This window comes from Anticarsia gemmatalis, chromosome 7 (genome assembly GCF_050436995.1).
Source record: "Anticarsia gemmatalis isolate Benzon Research Colony breed Stoneville strain chromosome 7, ilAntGemm2 primary, whole genome shotgun sequence".
Taxonomy (NCBI): Eukaryota; Metazoa; Arthropoda; class Insecta; order Lepidoptera; family Erebidae; genus Anticarsia; species Anticarsia gemmatalis.
This window is the reverse complement of record NC_134751.1, coordinates 5678868-5699294: the sequence shown is the minus strand read 5'-3', so window position 1 is coordinate 5699294 and position 20427 is coordinate 5678868. Positions and strand designations below refer to the sequence as shown.

General features: G+C 34.7%; 1 protein-coding gene across 4 annotated transcripts in view; it reads left to right on the top strand.

The window, feature by feature from the left end:
* The window catches only part of OtopLc (proton channel otopetrin-like c), an 83364-nt gene that overhangs the window by 25099 nt on the left and 37838 nt on the right, over positions 1-20427 (top strand). The window contains exon 1 of one of the 4 annotated variants that reach the window (XM_076116628.1): positions 2742-2997. The exons of the other annotated variants lie outside the window; for them this stretch is intronic. Within the exon in view, the coding sequence (XP_075972743.1) occupies positions 2924-2997 (74 nt within the window). The 5' untranslated portion in view covers positions 2742-2923. Of the gene's footprint in view, positions 1-2741; positions 2998-20427 lie in introns of those variants that run through there. 4 annotated transcript variants of the gene reach the window in all.

The window sequence follows — 20427 nt, the reverse complement described above, 5'->3', positions numbered from 1 at the left end:
CAATATACATTTAAAATATACAATACAATAAATGTTTTTTGAGTGTTCCAATTAGTTACAAAAATCCAGTAAGTACCTACAATTTATGACGCGATCTGAATTAATGCATAAATATATTTTTTTTACGTCAATCTATCACACATGATAGTTTAAATATTGTAAGCCATGGTAAAACTGAGTGGGGACAAAACAAGCTTAATCTCGAGACATCTTTTACCGCAATGATTCTCGGTAAGCTGATACTGAAACATATCGTACCATTGCATCTATTAATAGTAGTATCAAACTTAGCATAACCATACGGCCCTTGACTGCATACGTAGATGCGCGCAGAACGCCGCAGATTGTGCTGTCTCCGGCGCAATCAACCACATCCTCTGGCACTTCCCTCTAGCCTCCCCCACTGGCCTTCGATCGACTCCGCGTGATTTCAACATGTGACATTTCGCTTGACAACTTGACAACCGTGGGACCTATCAATTTTATAAAACGAGTCACAGTAGCGCGGTAGCGCGATTCTGTACAATTTCAACCATGGAGTATCGAAAGTTTGACATTTAAAACGTGCGGCCAAAATAGTTACTACAACGTCCGCTAGAGGCGCCGATCACATTTTCTTATAATTTTTTTCGATAGCTAACCGGATACTCGATGGCAGTAGAGAATCGGGCTTTTCTCTACTGTACTGTAGAGTTTTGAGAGTTTTACATTTAAAATGTACTACAGAAATAGTTCCTTTAGTGCCCGTTAAAGGCGCTAATCAATTTTTCATAAAAAAATCTCGATAGCTAGCCGGTTGCCACTTCTCGAAAATGGTAGAAAATCGCGCTATTGATAAATATTTTTGGGTTGCATTTGATTGCACGACTTATAAGGTTCTTCTTATTCAGGTTAGATCTTTGATCTGGGTAAGTCTTTGTGTTTTAGTTGTAAGTAAATATCAGCATCAGTTGTACTACACGCAGCTTGACTTCTGGTCGAGACAAGATTCAATATGCTAAGCATGCATGAGTGTAGTAAGGCTTTGGCTAAAGTAAGGCAATGTGAGTCATATGGCAAAAAAAAATACTTATACTACTTATACAAATAGAAAGAAGACAAAAGTACTTTTAGCTGTTACAATTTCTTTCTTTCAATCTCATTTTCTTTTCGTAAGTATTAAATAATCTAGTTATAAACAGGACATGGGAATTGCAATTGCAAGTTCCAGTTGCACAAGTTATATAGGAACTCGTATTTTTTCCAAGTGGCTCCCACGCCTTCCTGGAATAAAGTAGAACACAAGATTTCTTACGTTACGTTTCCTTAGGGGATTTCTTTAGAGACTTTAGTTGAATTTACTGTGCTACTTTATTCTAACCACAATTTCATGCGAGTCACTATTTTTGTAACCACTTGCGACAAAATTGGAGATTGGTATGATAGATTCAGAAATTTATCTTTAAAGTATTTGTTTAAAACACCTATACTTACATATTTTAATGTGTAGGTAGTGTAGAAACCAAAATGACGTACTAAGTTTGTTTGTCGTGTACCTTTTTGTTTACACAAAAGCTTCGTCACATCGAAACTTTTACGTAATTTCGAGTTTTTAGCAAACAAACTCACTCTTCTATCACTTCCAACGGGATATTAAACGGTATCCATAAAGTACTGGGAATTAATTTAAAATACTTCTAATGACTGCGTATACATATTTACAAGTCAAAGGACTTAAGACTATGAAATACACACGAATAATTTTAATTTAAATGCAAAATACGATCCTGAAATACATCTTTGAGTCGGTTTGGTATTTACATACGTGTTTGCTGACTTTGCGTGGGATTTTAATTAATCGGAAGGTCTTATAGTTGTTAGGAAGAGACAGTGTATAGAATCAATGCCTATCTCCGTCTATCGCTAGGTAGACATTATGAATATCTTTTAACCAGAATACTGCCAGTCTGTCAGTTCTTTAAGCTAGGATTCCGCCGGTGCAGTGGCTGCGGTGGAATACACTTGCAGTCGTCAGGCTTTGGCTCATTCAAATTAATGCTGTAGAATAAAGCCATTTGCTGTCGCAGCACATATTATTATCTTCGCTGCTAGCTTTGGTCTACCGTGGTCCGCGAAATCCTCCCTTTGAAACCAAAATTATGCCAATAACGTATTGAAGCTAACTGGCGTCAAAACCATGGATTTTGTATTGATAGTTGAATGTATGTAGACATAATGACTTTATCACATCACGTTTTGTCTAGGTACTATGTTCTTATCTTGCATCATACATGGTTATAAACAATAAATCAGTCTTTATGTGACAAATATAATGTTCACGTTTGACCCTTTGTCGAAGCAATAACCCAGCAGGCAGTTTAACTATAGGGAACTGTAGTTGATAAGACACATATATCAATGTAGTTATAACTATGATCTATTTCGAGATAAACATACGGACGGATGTAACTTTAGCCATTCACGTTCAGTGCAATTTACACAGAGATGCAATCGCAATCTTAAAATTACTATATATTGTGTTTATTTAAATACTATTTTCCCTGTATTTGCTCCATAGCGACAATGCTAGCTCACTCCCCAAACATTTCCATAACATGTGACGTCTAAATTGTCCTGTACGAACAGACACTGCCCATTTGGTTCCATCAAGTGTCTATTTACTAATTTCGCTGGAGAGGCGGTCCTGCCCTCATGCCTGCAATAATGGCAGTACGAAATTGCTGCAATCCAGGCGAGTATCATCGAGTTAGATCAGTTAATCCTCCGGGTTCCCGTCGGTTAACTCAGTGTCTGTACGGCGCTTGCGACGAATTTGCGTGTCCTTTCTAACATTGAGTGAAATAACAGTCTTTGTAGTAGTGACCGTTAGAAAATGAATTTAGGGAAGGAAATTGAAGTGATTTAATTGTTTTTTGGATACAATATGAAGATTACGGAGTCGATGGTGAACTGTGGTGATGAGGCCACGCCTCCGCCGGAGCCGCCGCCTCAAGAAAGGTAAGGTTGAAAGGAAGTTTAGGTTCTTGTTCAATGTGAGGAAATTGAATGCTTTATTAATTTGTCCAATCAATCGCGTTTATAATATTATGTGTACAAGTCGCAAGAGTTTCAAATCGTTAAATTAAATGCTATCGGAACTCACAGTACCTAAATATTGCGATTATTAATGTAGAGTGTAGTGATATTATAGGTAACCGGATTTTTTTTTACAATGAATTTAAAAGTGTTTCATTTAAGGCTGGTAATCTAACAAAATAAGTCGTTTAAATTGCGACCAAAGCTATTACTTGCAGTAAATTTATGGAAAAAGATAGGTACAGTGTGTTCTATCCACTTAAATTTTCAGCGAGTTGTTGTGAGGTACAATAACTAAGTAGGCGGTAATATTTGCGGAGGTATGAAACAGTTTCAGTCAGTATTTGCTCCACAAACTACTCTCTGCCCTGCTTTCCACATGTTGTTGAACAAATAACTGAGTCAGCTATTTCACTTTTGTTTTATTTACGAAACAAAATTACCTGGCGGACCTTAATTTCGAGTTAGTTTTAAGAACAATTTCAGCACTGAATTTGCCTAAAATTGTATATCTGGGGGCACGGAAGTGCCCCCGCAAGTCGAGCAAAAAAAAAGCGGCACGGCCGTAACATCCTTTTCTCGAAGCAATTCGGGCTATTTTTGACACCCCTATAATTTCGTAGTGGATAAAACAAGAAGCCTGGATTTTCAGCAACTAATCAGTCATTGTATAAACACGGTATATTTAAAATTTCAGTCAATTTGAACCAGTAGTTTAAGAATGACAACTTGGTAAAATTTTGAATTTTGTCACTCACTGATTCACTGACTCACTGACTCACCGATCATCAAAAGTCTAAGGTACTTCTAGCAGACTTAGAAGCTTAAAATTTAGAATACAAATAGGGTTTAGTGTCTTAATCATGGGAAAAATTCAATATTTTCTAATTTCGGTCAAGTTTTCTAAATACACTAACTGCAACAATAACTTTGTAATCCCATATAAATGTATAAGATTACAAGGTTACATTTGCAGTTAATGAATTAAATTATTATTTCTGTAGAAAATAAAATAAATAGGTGTAAATATGTATCTACTATATGAGACATAACGGGAGGGGGTATAGGGTGGGTAAGGGTGTTTAGCCCATGAAACTGAACAACATTCCCATAGGAAAATATGTTGAATTATGAAAAAAATACGGCTTTCCATACAAATTGGACTTATATTTGCTCTATTCGCTCTACAAAAAGAAGTGAGATGCCATCAAAAACATTCTGTAAAAACCTCAAGTCTCGCCGTAAAAAGTTGTGAGATCTATATAATACCAAGTCGATTAATCTATTTAGTCTCTACTTAAAGGACCTTCTGTCTTAAGTTATTACGTATGTTATTATCATGCCAATTTAAAAAAAAAAATACCTTTAAAACAAATAGATCGACTTGGTCATCGCAAGAAAACACAAATTCGCCATTTTAACATTTCAGGAGCATTAACTTCTCGTCGTGCTGTGTAGTGTGATACATACTAATAATCAAATCATGCGATGGCCAGGTCGGTCTATTTGTTTTAGAGGTATTTTTTTTAAATTGGCATGATAATAACATACGTAATAACTTAAGACAGAAGGTCCTTTAAGTAGAGACTAAATAGATTAATCGACTTGGTATTATATAGATCTCACAACTTTTTACGGCGAGACTTGAGGTTTTTACAGAATGTTTTTGATGGCATTTTTATTTTACTGTGGTGTTATTAGTAGCATAAATAACTACATTAATATCTTAAGCGTGTTTTTTGAAAGGCATTTTTCTTATAATTAAATTTAAATCGAGTAGTACGAATTAAAGTGATTTAGGATAAACTGAGAACTAAAAAAAAGATTCTAAAAATAAATAGATTTTCGTTATTCTTCTTACTCAAGTATCGTTAGCAACTGTAATCCATACTAATATTATAAATGCGAAAGTAACTCTGTCTGTCTGTCTGTTTGTCTGTCTGATACTCAATCACGCCTAAACTACTGAACCAATTTGCATGAAATTTGGTATGGAGATACTTTGATACCCGAGAAAGGACATAGGCTACTTTTTACTCCGGGAAAATGACGCATTTTCCGGGAAAATTCAGGTGGCGAACGAAGTCGCGAATAATCAATATTGTAATGACATTAAATTAACAAAATTCCGTTGTCATGGCAACTGTTTTAATGGTGGATATGCCTTAGCGCGACTTCGTTATATTAAGAGATATAAATAATTTTAAGAATATTTTTCGTGAAAAATAAAGCATATTTTATATCATCACGCTACGACCAATAGGAGCAGAGTAACAGTAAAAAAGTGTTACAAAAACGAGGAAAATTCTGACCTATTCTCTCTTATGTGACGCAAGCGAAGTTGCGCGGGTCAGCTAGTACTGAATAAAGCCTAAAAACATACAGCAGTTTCACAAATATTTGAAACCACAAACATAGTTGGGTTAAAACTGCGTGTGTAATTCGAACAGCGCGTTTGTTGGAGTCCGGCAATTGACTTTTCAACGAGTTGTTAACCAACCACTATTATAACCGTGAAGGTAACCTTTATATACCTCCGACATTATATACAGCTGTTAAAAAACGTGTGTCCGCTAACCTGAGGAAGTTGCATCCGATTCTGTTATAAGTGGGAATTTAAAACAAGTAGATACTAAAAATTATCTGTAGCTACGTTCTACCCGTAACTTCGTCCTCGCGAAAAGAGTTTCTGGAGTAAACAGTAGTTATTCTATGTGTTCATCTAGATTATGATTTATCTGTGTACTAAATTTCATCAAAATTTGTTCAGTAATTTTGGCGTCTAAACATCAAAAGCCAAACTTTCGCATATTTAAAATAGGTAAGAAAAAATCAGAATTACGCGAGCGACGCTGCACATGACAGATAGTAATAAAATAAGAATAATTTGAGATAATATTTGCAGCCAGGACTCGTTTTAGTGGAAAACTCTACAGTTTTCCACTAAAACGAGGTTTTATTAAGCACACAGGAGGGTTCTTCACAGCACGGTGTGGTGCCAAAGTTTTGTAAAACTATGCAAAGTGGGAGCAAGTTAACCAGTTGCGAAGAATTTGTTATTCGTGTTCCTTTAAGGAAACGGGTGTCTGTTTGAAAATTCCTGTTGAAGAATTGTTTTTGTGTAAGTATTTTCTCGGATTTCGATGGTTAGTTCGATATTTGACAAACACGACATTGAAGCAATTGCATATCTCGTTGTCGATTTCGTTGACTAACAATAATAGTCGGATTCCTAATCACTTAGTGCTTCTTTACACTTCCTTACCTAGGAATCTTCAGACCAAATTTCAACTTTCTGCGATCAATCGTTTCGGCCGTGCGTTGTCTAACAGTCAGTCACTCGCTCACTCCCGGTTTCGGAGTACTTTTAACGGTAGTTTATCTATTCGATAGCGTTGTTTTTATATGAGTTTAAACGCTATTGAATAGATAAACTACCGCTAAATGTACCTCAGAAACCGGGGGTCAGTAACTGAAGAGTTTTATACAATATTGATTAAAGTGAAATCGAAGATTCACTAGTTATAGAGACTAGACAATTGATTAGCAGTCAGCCCTATATATCAGTTCCATAGGTTAAAATAAAATTAACTCAAGTAAGTATATAAAATTGTATAAATAAAGCAACTACAATGTAGTAATTAAATAATTTCCTTGTTATTGCGTGTATTCTATCTACCATGTTTCGTGTTCACGATGTACACGCGCTTGTCCGAGTCCGTGTACGCACTGGGCTTATGTTGTTCTGGTTAAATGCTATTACATTTGGTAGCTATACTTGCTAAGTAGTAGTACTGAACATGACATTTACGGTTTTGTAATTTGGATCGTAAATGGTAAGAATAAATTGTTAGTTATATGAGTTGTAATAACAGTTTTTCGAGTTGTGGACTCGGGGTGATTATTGACATGAATATTATCTATCTTTTTATTTTATTTTTATTACTAGTCCATATTATATGTTTAATCTGACAGAACTGAAGGTAAACTGAGGTAACTAAGTTAAAATATTGCGTGAAAACATATTTTTTTTATTCGTTCCAAAAGTAAAACGCAAACCTTTATCTTTAGAAAGTAGCCTCTAAAACTTTTGCTTTAGTTTTCGTCGTTTCAGGGAATTACTTTTAGACTACAAAAAGGAAACGCTTATACCATTATTATAACAATGCAAATTATTTGAAACAAACCACTCATCGTGTCATTGATACTGCACTTATCAATTTGTCAATTAAATTGTTCGAACTAAATGATTAGCGTCCCCTCTAAACGTTTAAACTGGATTATAGGGAGTCTCCGTTCAACTGCGAATAATTACGTACCTACGATCAATTGGCAATCAACTAGCAATTTGCGATAACAATTTTAATACATTATTTTACTTTTTAACTATTTATTTTAATAAAACAAAGGGGGTAATCTTCTATTAAGAAAACGATTTCAAAAGGGTAAGCGATGTTGCAAAGGTATAAGTTCTTACTTACCTTAACGTTTTGGTCTGATTTTGAAGCAGAATAATTACTCTAAGAAAATTGGCCTGGGGAAACTAAGCAACGCGAGCGTGCAAAATACACATTATAATGGTGAAAAAAGGCAAAAAAGACATGATTAAATCTCTTTACGAAACCTTACATTTCAAGGTATAAATAAGGTTATAGGTAACTTTCATCCTTAACCCTAATTTTAAAGCGACAAAACACAACCACAGTTTTATAATACGCACCATACAGAAGTGAAACGAACTTAATACAATAGAACAGAGAGTAGGGTTCAAAAGGTCACGGGTTCAACAGTAACCCCGATAAACGTGCATGGCTAAAGGCTAAACCAATCTTATCACTGGTATTCGAGTTAGGCCGCAGAGGTTATGAATAATGTGTTACCCACATGTGATGGTGTGTTTTGTTTTAAAGAATATTTTATTGGGAATGATGATGATTAATAATTATAATTATAGAGAGTTAGATAGACTTGATGATATAATATTGGAATATTATATGCTAGAGTTTTAAACTGGGAGAGCAAGTAATAAAGATTAGTTCAAATCAAAAGCGTTTGTGGGAATGACCAAAAAAGTGACGACGCGACTCCAATTCCAATATTGTACCAAATTAATGTGATTGATTCCTATATGTATGAATACAGATTATATTATTATGATATACCGTTTGACGATCTAGAATTGTAGTTACCCCGAAATTCTAATTTATCTAATATCGTATACACCTAGATTTAAAAGTGGATCTCGGCGTATGTCACTCCTACTAACTTGGTACACGAGTAACCTGATCTCACTTACATATTTACTCATAAATATCTATTTGTAAATATAATATTATTATATCTTCTATAGCTAGTTCTTTATCCATTAGCCAAACAACACGTATCCATTATAAGAGTACATCTAAAGACAATCCATTGTTTTCTCATAAGGTTAGCTTGTTATTCAATATAACGACGTGACATACATGACGAACAGACATGAGACGCCTCCCTTCTTAGTAATCATCCCTTTGAATTAACCTGTGAACGATAAACTTTGCTTTACAAATTATAGTATTTAGAAAGGTCAGTGAAACGTAACATCTAACTAGTATTTATTTGCACGCGAAACTGAAATGAGTTTAAAAACGTTTATTTTGCAGTAGAGGGTTCCGCAAAAATGTGTTTTTATAAAAACTTTTTAAACCTACTTTTGTCTGAAATCTAAAATTATTATAAAATCACAAAATTGTGTTTATATGCTGCTCCCTAGATATTAATGCGTTTCAAATTTTATTTAGGATCTGGGGAAGCTAGAACTACATTGCCTTATACGAATCGGACTTTAACTTTAGATGCTGAGAGGACCCTTCAAAAGTGCGAAACTTCAATTGTTAAATCCGTATTTAACTTTCTGAGTACAAGGACGGTCAATGATACTCTACTGACGGACAAACACTAGGGTTGCACCCTACAGCGCTGAAATGTATGGAACCCCAACAATGTGAAACTCTCGTATCCAGTGTTTTACCATTCTACCGCAGTGCATTACAAGGTGTTAACCCTTCATCACTGACACCTAGTTCCGTCACGCGAACATTAACACTAAACTTGTCAAGTAACAAACGATTGTAAAACTACTTCAACGGGACAAACACGACTCGTAATCATTTGAAAACTGTTGAATAGAGCTAAGCCGCTTTGGACAGCCCCTCGCCCCACTTCCTGCTATATATTCCTTTAACTTTATAAACATTGTTCGTCCTAAATACCCGGGGTCGTTGACCTCCTGCCGTTGACAGGGGTGGCCAGCGATTAATTTTAAAATGCAATTGTATGTGAGTGGGACACGCGAGCGTGTGTGATAATGAAATTTTTGTTTAAAATACATATGCAAATTTAACCTTATTTATTTATTATCTCGTGTTTCCTAAAAGTGTAGTTGAGTAACCCTTTCAGAAGTTTATTTCTGGTTGATCTTGAAAACGAATGCCTGGTTCAAATATCAAATAAAGCTTTGTCGATGTATTGATCCTATTCTCTCCTAGGGGATTACGTATATTGAGGAAAAGAGACCGGGTAGATGTTAGCAATCGAAATAATATAGGAAAGTTATTGGAGTAGTTGGTTGTTGGTTCGTCTGTCCACTGCCCAAATGGTCTGATAAAAGTTTCAGGTATGTGCTATAAGAACTTGTACAACTATGCTCATACAAGTTTTCTTGCTTTAAGTATCTTATACCATCTCAGCCATCATAAATAGACTATTTTACGATGGATATCAAATAAATAAATTTTTGATCCCTGCAATGAAAATCAATAAATAAAGCCCTTTTTATTATAACATTGGTGTATGATCTATAATAACTAACACGAGTCCCTTCTTAACTGTCGACAAATAGAATGAGTTAACTAAAACGTTGAAATTATTTACCCTAAGCTTAGTAAATTTTAAGGATGTGTTTTTATGCTACAAGACTTTGATATGAAAAAATAATATACCTGCGAAAAATGTTTAACAAATTTTAAACTAAATATTTTCCCCGTCAATTATAAGAGATGAAAATATCGATTAATCCAAAAAAACGGTGGCCAGCACATATTTTGAAGCGGCTTCAAATTTCCATCGAAAACCAAAAATTTTCCTCTTACAGGAGCTTCCTTTATAAGCGTTTTATATTTAATTGGGTTCTTTAAGACCTTAAGTGGGATGCTAAAAGGCTTCGAGCTTCAGAGAGTTTGCATGGAGCCTTCAGAAAAGCCCTTTCAAATATTAATATTCATAGCATAGGAACGTCTTACCTGATATTAAAAAGAAATTTAAACTTCATCTTTATACATTTTCTTGTAAAACTTCCTTGCTTTTTTGCTGACGAAGTTTGTCGGTAACTTTGAAATGTAGTAGGTAAGACTGTATAAACGTACGGTTGTCCGGTTGTAGAGTTAACTACATGTCATTTTCTTCTCTTTTTGAGATCTCACTTACCGAAATTACTGCTAGTATTATACATTTTTTTCAAATATAAAATCAACTTATATAACATACAAAATTGATATTATTTTTTATGTTAGTGGGATTTTGATACTCCGAATGCGTTTTGTACATAATTTTATGTTTTATTTAAATAATAGATACTCGGTAATGTCGGACGTCGGAATTTTGACGGACGAAATAAGTCAATCATATTAGTAACAGTATTATTTCTTAACACCACTTTAGCCAAATATCGTTTTTAAAACGCCACTAGCTTACAGTTCCCAAATATTCGTTAAAGCTATTAGATAACGTGTAATAATAAACAAACATGTAAGCACTCGGAGGCACGCAAGTGAAATATTAATGGTAAACAAAACTAATGTTGTTGTAATTGTGTTTATAGAGTAACCGTCGCGCTATCGGCTCACCTTAGGGGACTATGGGATTAATGTGGAAGCCTTTACATGTTATATGCGGCTTTACATGTTACTGGTTATGAAATTAAAACGATGTAAATTAACTGTTGCTGTGTGGAAGATTTACGTTACGTTAAGGTGTCGAAGCGTTAAGACTATCCCTCGAATGTGTCAGTATCTCTCTGACTCTCTGACAATAGTCACAAATGATATGACTTTTATTTGCTCTAACTGCATGCTGTATTTAGGTGTTCTTGAATACTATAATTGAGGTGGTAGTTAAATGAAGTAGTAAAGAATAAAGAGAGTAACAAAATTTATATTTTCTTGCTTAATTATTACACTGCAAATAAGGCTTAACCTGGGGATTATAGCCAGCGATAATTGATCATCTTACCGTGTCGACGAGAGCAAGCCATAAGTATTGATCGACAGATTTTAGTACTAAGAGTATTTTAACAGCTACTCTACCCACTCCGTAATCAGACAAACAGAATGATAACATACTCTTTTATCTGCGGTTTCTTTCAGCGTACAAACTAAAAACAGTGTCTTTGTGTCGTCTTCGAAATAAACAAGACACAGGGTGCATTGGAAACTGGGAAAAAAAGTCGCCGGGAGATGTGTGAAATGCTTGCTCGTTGGGTTTTTTTACACGTGAGAACAAGAGACACCCAGACGTACTCGTGTCGACATTTTATTTAGTTTCTTTTTCCGCCTTTCGTAATGTATATTTTACACCACGTATTGTGAGTTTTGTATATTTAAAATAAATGAACGTTGGTATTTCGGTGTGTACAAGTTACGTGAACTAATAACCCTTCTTTCCCTTGGGAGAAGGGAGTGCCATATATTCACCCTTTTTTGTTTCTGACATTTAACTTGGTTGTGTAGAACTGTATCGAGTTGGTCGATGTAAAGGAAGAAAGTTGTGCGATTGAAAAGTGTTTAATTAATAGCTTTTTTCTTAGGCTGCCTATACAATAATACAATAATTCTAGCCGGCACAATAAATTTTACAGTGAATAGCAACCAACGTTCTCATACAGGACGTGTGTCTTAAATTGTGTTCGTTGAGGGAGAAGAAACAGTCGTAAATCAAGCGACATGCTCGTAGAGTTGTTCACCCCACTAACTTTACTTCACACCAACAATAATCCGAAACTGTTTATAAATCCTCAAGTAAGTGCCGTAAAGTGCCGCTACACTGACTCGTCAAAAGAATTTACTACAAACAATTTACTTAATGAACTAAGCCGGATTACGTTAACCTTTAAAAGCAAAAAGCATTCCAAAATTACGTTCAGCGTGAAAGTAGTCTGGTAGTACAGACTTCCATTGATCACAGGGCGGGCGGCAACTTGCCAACGAAAGCGAACGCTACGATACCATAACTATGAAACCTATACGATATAAGCACATCAAACCCGCCAATCGAATCTATACCAAATCTCCACCACATAGAGCACAATATACTTTAATACATTAGTGACGTTTATAACACTATGTAGTGTGAAAGTAATAGTATACATTGTGTACAAACATCTAGCTAACAGCGTTTGTAACAGGCGCTCAAAGATTAGCGAGATTTTAGATAGCGTTGTTCTGTTTCATTTATGTTTCAAACTTAGTGGTTTGTGAAGCGATATTAGGGCTATTGTTATTTTATAACGCTCCATTGTTGCAATACATTGTTGAGTATAGGAACCAGTTTGTACACCTACGTACATATTTGTGCATTCTATCATTAATAAGTATTACGCAATTTTAAATTATTTCGCAAGCAATTTTGTAATTTAGCAACTGATTATGTTTAAAAGAGAATATTGTTTAACCTCTCAAAAATGTTTTTCCTTTGCACAACAGGAAAAACACACGCTTTATTAAATCACGGCTGCGTTCGATCGTCAGCTTTTGCGAAAAAAACCGCTTCAGCCGGGCACAGTATTTTTTAGTTTTTATGGTAAAAATAAATGATAGATTGTGAAGCATTGACTGACGGACAGTGAAAGTATTCACACAAAAATACAGAACGTTTTTTTTTGCTACGAATATTTTTTTTGCTATCACAATTTACCTTTGAAGATATAAAAATATATGATTGTGGATGAAAAGAAAGATATTTTTTACATCTTATCTTAAAATAAGAGAGTGTAGTGTGTGGAGTGTTGTAGTCTATGTTTAACCTGTAATTATGTGCATTTTATATTCAATCATATAATTTTACATGACCTGCACTAAGTTATTATGGTAAACGAAAAGCCTCCCAATCCATAAGGGGACCCATGTCCAGTAATGTTATATAATACGATGGATAGTTGTACAAATGCGTTGTTGTAATAATGCCTATACCTAAGTAACATATAAGGTCGGGCAAAAAGTTTTTTCGCATTATAAGTATTTATTTATTTATTTATATACAAAAAAAAAGCTTGATATTTGGGTACCTCACGAGCTCACTGAAAGAAACCTAATGAACCGCGTACTCACTTGTGATTTTTAAAGCCAAAGAGATTTTATTACAAGTTCATACATACTATAATGCGAAAGACTTCCTCCGACCTAATATTAAAGTAACGCGAACTACAAATGTAACACAGGCTAAACTAACAATGAAAGTCATAAACATACTTACAACTTTATCTCAAGCTCTCATATTTCATTAAGAACGTAGCACGTACTTCATTAATAAAGTTAGACTTTTATTGAGTTTGTGATCTTAATCGTATAGTCTTTGTTGTAGCAAACAATTATAGTACTTTGCCGCCGTTGTGACGTGTAGTACCCTATGTGTTTACTACGATACTATGTAGCTACTCTCTTGTATACGAAGAACAAGGCAGAGGTGGTAGCGACAAACGTAAGAAATCTTAAATATTTTAGTTTGTTAGCTTAGTTCCGCGGATCTAAAACCTTTCCCAGGATGCCATCTACCACTCTGTAGAATTGTATCTAACTTGGTTATGGCGTTTTCATGTGAAAGTTGGAGAACCCATTTTAACTTTTATTCAATAAGTATAGATTGATTATAAACCCTGTTTGAAAATGATTTAGACATAAATGTGGAAACTCAGGAATGCTTTCCGGTAATGTACTTTTTAAACACTTAGTTGCTTTTTTCGGTAAATAATCTTTAAAGACTTATTATGTTTGACTCTCTTTAATATGCTTTGCATGTACATGCAAATGTATATGGTATATTCGAGATTTCAATAAAATATCTGTGAATCGCTAATCCCTTATGACTTGACCTACCTTTGTTTTAATATATTAGGTATGGAGGTGCCTATACCTCGAGGTGTGGGGTTGGCGTCGAAATTTTAACGACGGTGAAAGTTTAAGGACGCCGCCCGGCTTCTGCTCTAAGCAGATGATTTACATTGTCTCTCAATAACAACAGTTCAGTGTAAACTTGCACAGATACTTTTGAAAGATTTCGGCCTGTATACGAGGAATTATAGTAATTTGTGTTGGAACAATTGCTGTATATAAAAGCTTGTAATTACTTAAATTTTGATTTTGACCAGACTGACCCTTATACTGAATCTTATTTTTTATAAAACGTAATGTTAGTTTATTGTCTGTTTACTATATCTGTTCTGCCCTGATCTCTATAAGAGCAGAAAATATATACCTACTTAAAGTAAGAATCTGCATACATTTTACTAACGCAAATATTTTCCCAAAAAGCTATAGTAGTTAAGTGTATATTTTAAGATAATAATAATTGATGAAGGTACCTGTCTTCAAAAATACTGATATATTTTCTTAACGTGAACTTTCCTACAATCAAAGGTCGACCACAGCTAAGAAAGAAAGCACTTTAGCGGAGATCGTATGTCTCTAACAAAAGGAACAAGATTGATGGCGCCTAGAGCCTAGAGGATAGCTCCGAACATTCACCTGGGAAATTCTACCTCGAGTTAAAAACAAACACCTTATAAAGAATAATAGGGCTTTTAATACTTAAAAGAAAGATCTGTACCGCAATGTATTACTACTATCGACTATCGATAACCAGCTGACTATCGACAATTTTTGTATTATGTAAAAACTAATCAGCGGCCCTAACGAGTACTGTAAGAATTTTTCATTTTTTTTAAAACTCCACATTCGTAGCGGCTATAAACAACACGCTACTATACTGAAGATTTTAGTATACTAGTACTGTACTGTAGTTATTGTTTAGTACTATCTATTATTGACAACCGACTGATTATAGTGAAAGATTAAGCTTTTTTGTGCATTCTGTAAGATCAACATTAAATGTACATTTTTTGCTAGTAGGTATTGGCTGTAGAAAATCCCGCTACTGATTAAGAAGCATCGTACTTGTATTCTAAGAAATATCTTTATAAGCTGTCAGACGCCCGCTATCCCTAGCCGACCTTTGTTAAGCTCTAAAGAGACCGTTTAGGTCCCATAAAAGGGTATGATGCGGGCTTAGTAGATACGACCCGTACACGCATTATCTGGTTAAAGCAAGTAATAAAATTCAGTATATACAGAGAAAATCTTAAGTACGTCTTTAAGATAAGGTATCGATTGATCCAATAAAAACCTGTGGACGTTTTAATGCGGCTGGCGATTTTCCGATACGAGACGTCGCCGACGTAACTGGGTTCGGAAATTACCTCCTCCACTTCGCTTCGATCCTGGTACTTCAGGCAATCAGTCATGAATATTCCTGTGTTAAATGGGATAAACTTGAGATAATCCTGCCGAGTTTGCTTTGGAAATTGTCATTAATGTGTTAAATGATTCATAAATTAGGATTTAGTTTATATTTTCACGTAATATTTGCATTGTTGTAAAAAAACTTTTGTATAATGTAATTACCAGTAATGAAAGCATATCCAAAACGAATGCATTCGCCAATTTGCGTTTCAAGAGACATACGAATTAGGATGCTTTAAAGCAAAATGAAGACGTTTTTGGCCTATTATTCGTAACGCTCTGATCACCGAAGTATCTAAAAGTATGAGACAGCACAAGAAACAACAAAAAGTTACGCAAAACAAGAATATAAATAGATGTTATCGGCCAAAACAATTCGTAGAACACTGAAACGGTACAAGAAAACATTGAACATGATTTACATAGGTGGTCCTTGTGACGAGATATCCAAACTCAAATAGTCTCTACACTCACATAAAAGAAAGGGATTTACAACCTTAATACCGTTCACATTCCCACTACTTCAAATTCCGTTTTATTTTTAGATACGTCAAATATAAATCGGCTAAGTGCGTCAGAATCCTGCAGGAAAGGTTCCGTATCACTACCACATATTAAAAAAACTGCGTTTGTCTTTGTTCGTAATACCTAAATCAAAATCGATTGATCAAATACTATGCAATTTTCACGAATAGATAGAGCGATTCACTTGACAGGATTTATTGTATAATTTGCTAGGGTTTTGTTTAAAATAATCTTTTAGTCCGGGTGATTCCGAGGTGTGCTATTTATCTATAAAAAAAATCTAACTATCACGGTTTATGATACAGTATGGTGACAGACGGAAAGACGGACAGACAGCAAAGTCTTTGTACGAGAGTCCCGATTTTATCCTTTAGGCACGGAACCCTAAAAAGTGAAGGTGTTTGTTCCTCGCTTGTTGAACGAAATTAAATCATGTCGTAGACGGTATTGATATTAATATTGACTCGTAGATGTAATACGAACGTTATTGATGACAGGTAACGTGAGGAGACTCTGTACGCGATGCTGCGATGTTTTTATGATTGATGAGTAGCTCGAGTGAGGTTCAGAGATTACGTATGAAATATGAAAGTTGTAGATAAGGTTGAATTTGTTGTTGTTATTTTGTTAACGCAAATTTTCGATACATACATTATATTTTGCTAGAATAGAGAGAGAATGCTAGAATAATTGATGATGAATCGGCCGTTTCATTATAATATGGGTGTTGAAAGTAATCAGCAAATTGGTTGACAGATAAAAATAAATATTGCATTTAAATATAATGAATAATGATGGGATTTAAATTTTAATTGAACCGGATAACAGGGTGTAGGTAAAATAATTTGGTTTGTATGAAATATGGACTCCGAATTTCAATGAGAAATTAAGTTGTTAACGAAATGCACATGTTTATGACGAGTTAAAACGGCGGTTCCTGATATTTGGTATGATTATTACGTTACTTGGTATGATTATAACGTTTGTATTTTCGTAGTTAAGTGGTTCAATCATAGAAAATCATAAAACAATTTATAAAAATTCACAATTTACTACTTTATATGCAAGGAAACACGTACAGTTGAAGCATCTGCTTCTGGCATCAACAAAATAAAGCAATTTTATTTTAATACAAACTTTCGTTGTAAAACAAAGAACTCATTAAACAATGTGCTGATCTAAAAATACATTTTCAATTACAACTTTAATTCCATAGGCTTTCGAATGGTAATTCGTGTATGAAGGCGCTCGCCAAATCTAATTGGTTTTTCATCTGGTTGTGTGTACATAATTAAATGGCTTGTTTGTACCGATTAATTTATTTATTCACGTGTGACAATACTTGATTAAAATGGAAACGGGAAAGGTGCATGTTTGACGCAAATACGTCGTATATTTTACACTCTAGAGTTAATTGTGTCTACTACTAGTTTGACCAACGTTTGACACGGGTTTTTCTACCGATACAATAAAATTAAAAAATATCCTTCAATTTGAATCAGAAAACGAAGCTGTAGCCAGTTAAATCCCTCGGTTTTAAATTTCAAACTGAAAACTCAGTTCAAACAAACGAATTCGACTTGTAGTGCAGTCAATTAAGCTTAAATTAGGTAAGAATCTCGGAATTCGAGATACCCAGCTGTAAGTCTGTAAATACTTGTATATTGACACCCTAAAAGTTGTCTCAAAACCTACATATTGTAGGGTGTACGCAACTATAAAATTTCAAGGTCCAAAGTCCCAAAAACCGGTTTTATGAGCTTTTTTTGTAAATATCTCATTTCCTATGGAATTTTTGCATTCGTATTCATTACCAATATTGTACAGTATAAAATTCTCTACAAATTTAGTTTGAAATTTTTTTTTTACGGTGAACCGTTTTCGAGATAGAGGGGGGAGAGCGCGCGGTCACAGGATCATTTCAAGTCAACCGGTGCCTCCGGTCGAAGATGCGCCATATATATTATAGATGATGAACTATCGATAAATCAATGATTAATAAATATTTGTCAATTTCTATTAACTATTACATTATTTTTTATCATTTTTTTCATAACCTATCCACTTTTTATTCAGTATTCATTAACTTATCAACACTTACCTGCCCATGTAATTGCAGAATTTTTCATGAAAATATAGGCACTATATTTGAATTTTAACCTAATTAATATTAATAACTTCTTACATGATGAAAAAAAAACAAATAAATCAGTATTATTGAAAAGATATAGATTTAATATAATTATGAAGAAAATGATGACACCAATGACTTTTCGAAGTTATGTGTGTATTAGAAATAATTGTCACATGCTCCAACGGTGAAGGAAAACATCGTGAGGAAACCTTGCATGAATAAAATTTGTTAAATACATTTATTGAGGGCATGCAAAGTCCCCAACCCGCACTTGGCCAGCGTGGTGGACTCAAGGCCTAACCCCTCCCTCATTACGGGAGAAGACCCTTGCTCAGCAGTGGGACAGTAATGGGTTAAATTTATTTATTATTATAATCATTGATTTATCGATAGTTCATCATCTATAATATATATGGCGCATCTTCGACCGGAGGCACCGGTTGACTTGAAATGATCCTGTGACCGCGCGCTCTCCCCCCTCTATCTCGAAAACGGTTCACCGTAAAAAAAAAATTTCAAACTAAATTTGTAGAGAATTTTATACTGTACAATATTGGTAATGAATACGAATGCAAAAATTCCATAGGAAATGAGATATTTACAAAAAAAGCTCAAAAAAACGGTTTTTGGGACTTTGGACCTTGAAATTTTATAGTTGCGTACACCCTGCCATATGTAGGTTTTGAGACAACTTTTAGGGTGTCAATATACAAGTATTTACAGACTTACAGCTGGGTATCTCGAATTCCGAGGTGAACTTACTATAATGACTGGACTATTGTTTTAAAATAAATACAGGTACAGATATTTGGTGCATTCACGGTACGCGCCCGTGTCCGAACAAAACGAAAGCATTTATTTGTTAAAATCGCACTAGTTTATATTTCCCGAATTTTATTTATGGCGGCGCAGTTATTGCTGAAATCGAGTGTTCAGCTGTTGTAATATATAAAACCCGTTGTACAATTGAAAAGCTTAACTTGAACATAAAATTCACCGTTAGAGAGCAATAACACGACCCTAAACAAAAGAACCGACAATATCAGACTGATGTATCGATGCGCGCAAAATTCCAGATGCGACCATATATTTTGATACACGAACGATTTATTTGATTTACACACATTGTGTTTGAGGCGAACCAGACGGACACAGTTTTAATCCAATGATCCGCACAAGAGGTGAACATTGGTTTGATTAAAATAAACGTTGTATGTAATCCGAGGTAAACCGTTTACGGGAGAGACGGCACCGGAAATCGAAAGCGGCCATATTGCATGCGGAAATGTGCGCCTGGCTCCCATCTACTGCCAGCGACCGACTGTTATTCGATTTGTGCCACCTTCCGATGTCGAGGAATGAAGAATTTGTGGAAATGTTTAATACATTTAGGTTCTCGGTCCCTTTACCGCGGTTCGGTCACGTCCATTCCGTTACTGGAGCGAAATTATTTGATTTTCGAATGTCAAACATGCTTCACTTGCTATTATTACTGCGAGGGAAAGAAGGAGGTTTGTTGTATATATTTTTAAAGGAGTTTCCTTCTTTTCAGGTAAATGTAAAAAAGTGTTACTCAGGTACGATGTTGCTGTGGTAGCATTTTAATATGTACTCGAATTAAATGTTTTTTTAACCGAACCTCAGTAATAGTTAAATTAAATTTCATAATAATTGATTAATAGCAATAATTTCGTAGCATGTAACCTAATACGATAAGGAAAACCTTCTCTTAATCAACCCAGAAACGTGTGTAAATACGTATAACATACGCTCTACACTCTTGTAGATATTATCGTTTCCATTAGCATAAGGGTGGTTATACACAAGTATATACGAGTTCTACATACCAACGAATACCTTTCACAGTTGAATGAGAATTCTGAAGAAATTTGAATTCCGTACATGTATTAAGGAAGTTCATAAACTATAAATTTGTATAGTATTCGTATCGAATTCTCGACACGTAGAAGGGCGTCCATTTGCAAATATTATACAGTGTTATAAGTTACAGTACAGTTGCAATCCTGCAGGGCTCGGCGCGTGCGGACATAATGTTTCTGATTTCTCTTTTTGTACAAAATGCACGTATCGCTATGAATATTTAAAGGGAATAAATTTACAAACGTGATTGAATGGTAAATCTTC